The sequence below is a fragment of the Xiphias gladius genome, chromosome 8 (assembly GCF_016859285.1).
Source record: "Xiphias gladius isolate SHS-SW01 ecotype Sanya breed wild chromosome 8, ASM1685928v1, whole genome shotgun sequence".
NCBI lineage: Eukaryota > Metazoa > Chordata > Actinopteri > Istiophoriformes > Xiphiidae > Xiphias > Xiphias gladius.
The window spans coordinates 2,491,857-2,502,035 of record NC_053407.1 but is presented as its reverse complement, the minus strand read 5'-3'; the positions used below and the strand labels follow the sequence as shown (position 1 = coordinate 2,502,035).

At 38.5% G+C, this 10,179-nt stretch overlaps 2 protein-coding genes across 2 annotated transcripts in view; one reads left to right on the top strand and one right to left on the bottom strand.

The window, feature by feature from the left end:
- Window positions 1–964: 964 nt before the first annotated feature.
- tmem231 (transmembrane protein 231) lies at window positions 965–8,948 on the bottom strand. The gene is made up of 8 exons (XM_040132361.1): window positions 8,485–8,948; window positions 8,209–8,375; window positions 7,846–7,974; window positions 7,061–7,204; window positions 4,976–5,057; window positions 4,653–4,758; window positions 3,614–3,802; window positions 965–1,176 (listed from the first exon to the last, which is right to left on the bottom strand). Exons 1-7 carry the CDS (start codon window positions 8,621–8,623, stop codon window positions 3,640–3,642), a joined length of 930 nt encoding a protein of 309 aa, XP_039988295.1. The 5' UTR covers window positions 8,624–8,948; the 3' UTR covers window positions 965–1,176; window positions 3,614–3,639.
- The window catches only part of gabarapl2 (GABA(A) receptor-associated protein like 2), a 26,361-nt gene continuing 24,472 nt past the window's right edge, over window positions 8,291–10,179 (top strand). Inside the window, exon 1 of the mRNA XM_040132364.1 lies at window positions 8,291–8,522. The gene's annotated coding sequence lies outside the window, so the exon portion shown is untranslated. The remainder of the gene's footprint in view (window positions 8,523–10,179) is intronic.

Here is a 10,179-nt window from a genome sequence, read left to right as displayed (position 1 = left end):
TGTATCAAGTCAAATTCCTGCTATACTGCTGTATTTCTAGCAATCCTACGAGCTGTTTTCTCTGAAAGTTTTCTTGGTTTTCCAGACCTCAAATTGCCCTCCACCATTCCTTTTACCTGCCATTTCTTAATTACATTACAAACTGAGGAAACGGCTACCTGAAAATGCTTTGCTATCTCTTAAAGCCTTTTCTGTTTTGTGGGCATCAATTATTTTAATTTTCAGAGTGCCAGGCAGCTGCTTAGAGGAGTCCATGGTTGCTGATTGTTGGGAAAAGCTATTTATAAAGCTTTGAAATTTGAATCATCTGGCCTTTCCTAACGATGATTGTGAACAAGCCATAGCCCTAACAAGCTAATTAAGGTAAAAGACCCCGGTAAAAGTTATCTGAGAGCTCAAATCTCTTGGGGTGCCCAAACTTTTGTATGGTCTTTATTTCCTCTTTTCACTCTAAGATTGTAAAAACAAAATACACTAATCCTGTTTAAAATGTAGAAAAGAATTTTTCACTTTCAACTTAATGCCTTTTGGAGATCAGTTCATCTTCTACTCACTTAACTATACACAGTAACAGACATTTTGACCAGGGGTGCCCAAACTTTTTCATGCCAGTGTAAGTCAGTGTATTCTGCTAAAAGTGTGCGGTATGGGTTATACTGGGAAATCAGTGACATATATACAAGGCTTCAGGATTAAGAAAGTGACTAGAATGGAAATATGTACAGTAACTGACAGAAAATTCCCAGTTCTAGCCCTCCACTATTCTACTATATTTGCATGCATTATTTACATTATTAAATAAGAGTAGTCATATAAGTTTCAATGCTGTTATTTACAAACAAATGTTTTAGGGAATAAATAAATGAATTAATAAAGATGAAAGAAAAAGATGCAAATAAATTAAAGCCTTGTGTTTAAAGAAGATACAAAAAATTAAAATGTACAAATCATTTATTATCCATCATCTAAAGCAAGGTACAATACAAAAATTAATGAACATATCAGCAAATATATTTAACTACTGTCACTAATGGTCATAAACATACAACTAGTCAAAATATAAAAAAAAAATTTGAATATAAATTTGTATTTCTTGTAACAGCAGAAAATGAAGAAATGTATTTTTTCATGGCAAGAACTACTATAGCTCCAGTAGAGGAGGGCCTTCGAAGAAACCTGTCCAGGGAAAGGTGAAAATATAAATTAATCTGTATCTCTCAGCACGTTTGTATAAAATACTGGTCATTTCAATTTTCATAGTGAAACACCAAACAGTTAGTACAGTTGATGTGACCGTAACTTTTCTGATGACATTTGCTTCCTAAAGAAACAGTGTAACAAGTCACTGTTCCTTTTAATCACTCAAAACAATCCGCACAAAACTGCTACAATTTAAAAAGGCTCTACATTTGGGCCCCATTTTAACTGTGTAAGCACAATGACAAGCAAAGCGGTAGGTCTTAATATAAATGAATGACTCATTAATTTGATTAATTTGAAAAATTAATTAATTAATTCACTCTTAGGCAATCACATCACTGGTCTTGTCGCTGTGAAACAGCTGTGCTGATCCTACTGACGCATTACAACAACAGTTCAACAAATGGAAAGAGGCATCTCTGGGAAATTACAGAATATCTGGATGGTGCAGAGTGGCAAGATCTGAACACATAGCACCTCAAATCTACAGCCAGAGGTAGATGGTGTGGATTTTATCTAACCTGTACAATGATGATAAAAATAGATGACCGAAATAAATAATAAAAAAAATGTTGGTGCAGCTGATTATATGACTGCAGCAATCTGACACTATTTCAGTTTAATTTTTTCCTTTGTCTCATGCTATTTATGGTCACATCATACTATAAAATGTGACACAACAGCAACTGCACTGTTATGCATTTCAAGCATAAAAACAAAGTTGGAAAGGAGGCAGTGACACACAGGATTGATGAGCTGCTGTAATCCAACATCTCTCACCTAAACAACAGAATACCAAGTCATAACTGATGTGTGTAGTATTGTATGGAATTACTATGTAGCAGCCTTGTGTCATTTGCACATAATTTATTAAAGGTGAACAGTAATGGCACTGCGCTCTGGCACCGCACTTATCAATCCAGAGGCTGCAGATTTTTCAGCATGTATCCTGCTGCCCTCAGATGGCTGCGGCTGAACTGAAGAAGCTTTTCATACAGCTGTGGACAACAGATACTGTAAAAAAAAGCTGTCACTCATACTAATTTATTGATAAATGCAGACTGATTTACTGACGTTCTTGCTTTAAACAAAATAAATGTTAGTTTTTCATGCAAATTTAAACTAAACAATTGGGGAATGATTAGTTAAAATGGTTTATTTAATTTTAAGAATTATTCAATCACTGTTGCACACTTGCTTCTTATATTTAGCTTGGTTTTGTTGATAAAATCAACAAAGTGGCAGCAGATTAAAGGTTCTATGTGTAACATTCAGAAAACCCTTGTTATTAATGACACTGGCACTCCATAGGTTGGTGCGAGTGAGCATCCTGTGCATCAGCCAAAACAGTGATGTGACATATATGAGAATGCACACAATTGACCGGCATCATGTTGATGCTGAACAAAGACCCCTACATGAATCGAATGCCCCGCTGATGTTGACCCTAGTTTTCCCTGAAGTTGGTCACATTCCTGTTTGGCCAGGCAGGTTTTGCCTTTGTTTTTTGTGCTTACGTAGAGTTTGTGTTAGAGTCTGTGTTGTACTGGGAGCTGGTCGTTTGTTGATGTCAGCAGACTATTTTTAAGCAAATTGTAGCTAGTGTTGCACACTGTTGTTGCTGTAGCTGAGCGAAAGAGAGGCATAAGGCAAGGCACTGGGGATCAAGCATAAACTCCACATCCTTTGGATACCTTCTTCCTGAATCCTTTTCATAGAAATCAGTGCGCAGGCTGTTATAGGCAATCGAAGTCAGGTAAGGTCTCATTTTTTAAGTTATGTTACAATCCGTTCACACATTGGCAATAAAACAAGCAATTAATACATGTAAATTGCTTCGCACTCTTACATATAATCCCTTTAACTTTGTGCCAGATATGGTTTTGAGACGTCTCAGTGCAAAGTCTAAAACACATTTTGCACCAAAATACCTAACTCACTTTAAGCTACTTCATTTGAATGAAACTCCAACTTGTTTGCCCCTCCCCTCCCACTCTGTATTACTGAATACTGAAGGTGAAAGTGAATTTGTAGGTCAGGAAATTACCAAACTGTCGAAGCCTTGCTTTTTCTGGTCTTTGCGCCACCATGAAAATAGGGCCCTTAGTTTCAAAGTTGCCACAAGTTCAAATGTTTGAGTTTATACTATCTGTATACTATTATTGAGTGTACGTTGCAGTATCAGCATGGGTTACAGCTAGGAGCACATATCTACCAGGGACAGCTGATAGAATTCGGTGTTTACTGTATGTTCTCATAATGTACTGTATTTACAAAACTGACCAAATGGCTATTCCCTAAAACTTAGTCATTGACTGAAATTTAACACCTAATCAGAGTATCAGTTTTGGTGAGTCACTGTGAGACATGTAATATTGACTCTGTAAAAAGCAACCTGGTGGTTCTTGCATACCTTAAGGTCCATGCACTACCACTGAATCATGACAGGTGAGGTTTTCCCATTGGTATGGGTACGGTGGTTAGAATCTGGTTCTCGAAAACAAATCTCTGGATACGTTCAAAGACCCAGAGGAAGATGAGGAGGACACTGACATACTGGATCCAGGCAAATTTAATGGTTTCCCAGAAGCCAGGACGATAGGTGGAGGAAATGGTTAAGGCAGTAATGATGAATAAAACTTCAAGGTACAGGCCAGACCTTTGCTTTTTAGAATTCTATTTGGATACAGTCCAACTTCTTTCAATGAAAAAATGCTGACCTGTCCTCTGGTCAGAACTTATACACCTCCAAGGACAGGAAAAATCACTTTAGATGCCTCAGACCGTGGACACAACCTGTTCCAAGTCCTTCTCTCCCTCCCCTAAGACATTTTAATGTGTTTAGTGTTTGTGCCTGTGATTTTTAGCATAAGTGAGCACACTTAAAAGTTTCATATAAGACAGTTTTGAGAACCCAGCAATCTTATATCTGTAAGCAAATATAAGTCCTTATTATTGGGTACGTCAACAACCATAACTCCCCCGTTATGTGCCCAGAAGTGGAGGCTGATTTATAAACAAGTAATGAATGACAATATAGTAAAATGCAGTTGTAATAATTTCTTCAGAGGAGATGTTATAATAGTTGACAAATATTGTACATCAATTACTACTTAAAATTGTCCATATATCTACCTACAACTAAATTATAATATGTTAAAAGCCCCTTATTAAATGTTTATATAGTACTTATAAATGATAAATGGGGCATCAAAGTAGAGCATTACCATAGAAGGTATACAAAAAAATCTTTCCAAAATTAAGTTTGAGTCTATCCTATGTTAGAACACACACGCATGCATGCATGCACGCACACACACACACGCACATGCACACACACACACACACAGACACACACACACACACACACACACACACACACACACACACACACACACACACACACACACACACACACACACACACACTTTCCTGTATTTATTAAAGGATATCTAATGACCTCCATAGGGTAACGGATCTCAGCATTAAGCTCAAAGGGAGAACCAGCAGCTCGTCCCACAGTCCAGACTGGCATGGGACAGGACAGTGTTGTGGTCACTATGGTAGAGACAGAAAGAGAAAAGTGAGAGTTGTCTCATTTTACAATATCCACATTTTACAAAATGCATGTATAATGCCATAGATGTGATAAGCTGTGGGTTTAAATCTCCCTCAAAGGTGGCAGTTCAGCTTGAGCTGATTCAGGTTTGAGTCACACAGTATATTCAGCAGTAATAACAGCAATCAAACAAAACAACAGCCATTGTCAACTTACGGTTTCTATCCTGGTAGCTCCTAATTATGTTGTCAAGGTCATAAGCACTTGCAAAGGGGCTGGAGCCATCAATCACTGACACCTTAGCATCAATATAGATGACAGACAAACAGAACAATACATTACCTTAACAAACTATGACCTATTGTTCATGCCACATCTCCCTCAACAGGTGGTAGTACTACATGCTGGGGAGTACATGTGTTAGTATATTGCTATGAAATATTTCTATTGTGATTATTATGAGGGCTAGAATGAAGATTGCAAAGGGTACAGGTACATGCGGAGTTGCACCTAGTTGGTATTGAATTTGAATACATGAAGCCAACCTTAACATTGTTGACTTTTTTTTGTCCATTTCCACAGGTTTTCAACACAGGCTAAGTATGTGTATATGAATGGATACGGGAGTGTCAGTTTTCCAGGAATATAAAAACCATGTCAAAGGCACATTCTGAGCCTTAATATTTAGGGGACAATCTTACTCTAAGTTTTGGAACTACAGTTCCCAGAATTTGGGTGCCTGGGGAATGTAAAAAGAAGGTATATTGTTAGATGTTGGATTTATGGGCGTTCATTCGCAGTGGACATCAGAGATATCCTGAGGAACACTGAATCTAAGTAGATGTGTAACATGTCTGTGAGTTCAGATTTGACTGAATTATGAATCAGTAAAGGAGTACAAATTTTGACACAAAATGCAGCAATTTAGAGCTAAAGATTTTAAAGGTGGTAAAAGTAAGTTTTCTTTCCCACTGAACATGGTTGCTTGCCAAGAGCTTCAACTTCAGTGTTTACAAGACAAGAGGTTGGAATGGAAGCCCGTCTGATATATTGTTTTTGGTTTTTTTTAAACTTGTTTTTTATTTTACAGAACATAGGGCAGAAAAAGGTGCTTGGGGTAATTTAGAAATGGTACAAATGCATAAATAGATTAATCTCAAACAAAGAGAAATGATGCTTTGTACCAAATTCATGCACTAGCTAATGTCCAACTGTAGTCCCTGGGCAGATGAACAGAAACAATAAAACAGAGTAAAATCTATCATCTCCACTACACACACACACACACACACACACACACACACACACACACACACACACACACACACACACACACACACACACACACACACACACACAGATATATAGTAAACAGCTTAATACTAACGTTGGCTAAGTTGCAATAACAAAAACTTACATATAGCACCTGTAAAGTAAGTTAATAGTGTCCATTAGCTGCGTTTCACTGCCAATGCTACTGCTGCTGCTGCTACTGTTTACCAGTACACACCTGTCGCTCTTATCTCATGCAGTATCTTTACCTCATGTCTCCCCCTCTACACCGTCTTTCAACTCTCCTGCAGCCCCCTAGGAGGTGCACCTCACAGTTTGAAAACCTCTGGTATAATGTATATTAATTTTAAACATGAGCGATATTTTCCTTTAATGAAAAACATATATATTTCTGCATTCACCAATTTCTTTTCTTTCTCCTTATTAGAGTCATTTTCTCCTTATTAGTGAAACCTACCCCAGTTATCTGGGACAGACCTACAGTCCGTCACAGAACCACAATATACAGATAAAAAATATATGTCTGAAACAGCTGACGAGTAAGAAAACACACATCCACTGTACCTCTTAATATATGATACTGGAAGTTAACAAATGTTTAATGATATTAGTGGTGCCAATATTATATTTGCACCATTCACTGTAGTCCAGCCTCTCCTCTCTAGTCTTACGTGTGTCTCCTATTTCATCTCATCCATCCTATCACTGCACAAGCACCTTCTCCCATTCATAAATTTGCCCTTTCACTAATTTTCTTTGCTGACTGTTTTGCTTGTATCCACCACCATCCCTGTTTCATCTATCTGCTGAGTGCTCTGCCAGGCTTTGCGACATCCTTGGATCATGTGACCTGTAGCATCTGAGCGTGTGTCAGTAGAATACTTTTCCAGATCATTCATGGGTTGCGACATCTGTCCTACCTTATTTTATATTGGTGCAAACTGAAAAGGAGAAAATATGAGAGAGAGAACAAGTGGACAGAAAAGTAGTGAGTCTATTTCCTCTCACATTGTAAATGTTGTACAGTCCCCTGTGAGGCAGGGGTGTCCTCTGCTGCAGCCTCAGGTCTCCGCTGATGAACAGCTTAGTTCCAGGGACAGAAGAAGAATGCTGCACATAGGCCAGGCTCTGCATCACCACTGTGGACATCCGCTGCGAAAACACAAAGAAAGAATATTCTTGGCTTTATTTGGAACATTGACTGAGACTGGTCTGGATAGGCCTGATGTCTTACTGAAGCTGCCAGGCTGTACTGTCATGCCGGCATACACACTTGAAAGGAACTGTGGCTCACTGAGTGTAATAGCTACTGTATCAGTAGGCCATATTCTAAAGCCTACAATCTGGCTCCAGGGGGAATGTAAGCACATTGTACAGTATGTATGGATTAAGTTAAATATGATATACAGTACACTAGCTGGCTAGGAGTCAGTGTTATACACATCTGATGCAATGCATTTTGTCCCTGAATCAGTACACTAGTTGTTTTAGAGAATACATGACTGTGAATTTTAAAAAACATTTCGACCAGAATCGTGACAATGGTATATTATAAATGCCGTTTCAAAGGCTTTACCACAAGGAAAAGAAAGAAATTCATGGGGAATTTAAATATTTAAATATTAGCTACAACAAGATCAAAATTTAGTCTTAGTTAAGATTGACTAGCATTACTTCCTAGCATCAGGTTCAGTACAGCTTTCTTAATCGTGGCACAGACACATAATGCATCTAAGTCTCATGTAAATAATGTAAGCAGATAGACAGACTAGGTACTGCAGTGGAATACATACAAAGAGCTGGTAGCTGAAGGTAAGCAGCAGCTGGACATTGTACACCTGTTCCTCAGGTTTTATGGGTAGCTGTAATTGAAAAATCAGGAGGTCCAACTTCCCATCCTTGTTTTGGTCCTCTTCTCTCACCTGTAGTGTGAGTTCCCCCACAGAGAAAAAAGAAAATAGTGGTTTGCTAGTCTGATAACTTTCTCTGAGCCACTGTAAAATTAATCATTAATGACAAGTCATACCTACATCTGCCACTGTGTAACTGACGGTGTTAAAACAGCAATATCTAATGTTTTTATTATGTAACTACAGGCAAATCCATTAAGTCACGTTCGAACACATTTCAAGGAATTGCAGCGAATCTCTTCTTACAGAGATAGCAGGAATCCGTAGGTTGGCCCCGAGCATATTGTTAAGATGGGGGTAGGTGCTCCAGGCTACATAGTCTCCCAGAGAACTTGTTGCTGCCACCAGCAGAGCCTGGTACTGGAACCTCACAACCGGTTGCTCCTCATAGGTGCTTCTTTTTATCCAGAAACCTAAAACAACATGGCATAAAACAGCAAGTAATCATTTCAATTTGTTACTCACGGGATATCTATTAGGTCAGCGTCTAACAACAGCAACAGGGATAGTTCTGTGCTGTACCTTGGCTCCTATAAGCAACAAGCAGAGGCGCGATGTAGGTAAGGCACAAAACCACAACAAGAAAAAGACTGGCTTTCGTGCAAACACTCGTCTTGTACCGAATAAAAGCTGGGTGAGAATAGACTTCATAGAAAGCCATGGGTAACGATATAAGTAGCGTTCGTTCAGTAACTTTCAGTGTTGCGTATCAAGTCAGCTGGCTAGCTAGTGAATGTTCAAGCTAGCATATATGCTAATGGAGTGGATGCGTTCGGAGGAATAACGTGAGTAAACGCCCACAGACAACAAAATGCTAAGTGAACACAGATTAACTCCCTTTACGTAATGTCCATCTATCATCTTCCAGGATGAAATCGCCGTTCAGAGCGTTTTTATGGCAAAACGTAATGTATTAACATGCTATTTACATTAGCGTCCTAGCTAAGTACCATACACTGCGCCATGTTTGAGTTTAGTTTAGCGTCTCATGGTTACCATGGCTGCTAGTGGAAGCATTCATGCTGCATTCAAGCAACGTCGATGCAATTGGAAAATCATAAAAGATCTCCCGTTATTCCGATTCGGGATTGTTCACGCATGGTAATTCCCACTGCTATTCCTATAGTCACAACATTTAAATTGTCTAAATTAGCTACTTTACGTATTCTGACAGCAGTGGTGGCTTTGCAGCCATTTGGTGAACAATTTGCTGACACTTCTGTGATTCTTTCCACGAAGTGTAAGCAGTGGCCTAGCACAAAAATCTGGGTCCCACAAATACACAGCCTCAGTGGGCCCCCTTTCCCTTATAATACATCCATTGCCTGGACAGGTTATGAGCTGGGCCCTGGGCACGGACATGTAAAAGCCCCTCCACCTGTCCTACATAAGAGCAAGACCCTAGAATGAAACAGACACAAAACATATTACATGGTAATTACTCTTTGTATTTGCTTTACGTCTTTTTGGCTTCTCTTTGTCGTAATTTAGCATCTTGGACCCCTTTGCAACCGTCCATAATGATTTGCGTATGGTGAACTCATGAACAGAGAAGTTAACCAGCTCCAATGATCACGTTAAACCTTTAGTTGTTCCCCTGGGGTTCTTCTTACTTGATTACTCTGCATTGTACTTTTGGAATCATCTTAGTTTGCAACCACTTTTGGGGAGAGTAGCCACAGAACTAAATCGTCTTCATTTATAGATAGTTTGTGTAACTGTGGACTGATGAATATCTAAACTAAACTTTCCAGCTTTATAATCAACAATTCTTGATTGTAAGTCTTCTGAGATCTCTTTTTGGCGAGACATGGTTCATATCAACAAATGCCTGTTGTTTATAGAAAAAGAGCGTTTTATTTATAAATCAAAAAAGCTTTAACACACACCTCCAATTTTGTTTCGTTGATTGGACTCCAGGTTTATCTTTTGTTGATAACTTTAGCCTAGGGTTTCAAATACAGTACTTTTTCCAACCTAAACTGTGAATGTTTGAATGATGTATTCAATATGGACAAGGACAATATAATGATTTGTGTGTTAGTAGTTAAAATACATATTGTTTGTTAATAATTGTAACTTCGATGACAATATTTTAAGACAAATTTATAGATAAATGCAGGTAATTCCAAATGGTTCGCTTACTTTTTCTTGTCATTTATCTTGTCTTTCAGCCAGTACAGATTGACAGCCTATCACATCACTTTGGAGGGGTTT

Bases quoted from the DNA above. Each gene is read 5' to 3' on its own strand.
- tmem231 (XM_040132361.1), bottom strand. From the start codon at position 8,623: ATGGCTTTCTATGAAGTCTATTCTCACCCAGCTTTTATTCGGTACAAG. The intron at 8,376-8,484 runs GTACAGCACAGA...ATGTTGTTTTAG, and splicing joins TGTTGCTTATAGGAGCCAAG to GTTTCTGGATAAAAAGAAGC. The intron at 4,759-4,975 runs GTAAGTTGACAA...TCTCTACCATAG, and splicing joins GAGCTACCAGGATAGAAACC to TGACCACAACACTGTCCTGT.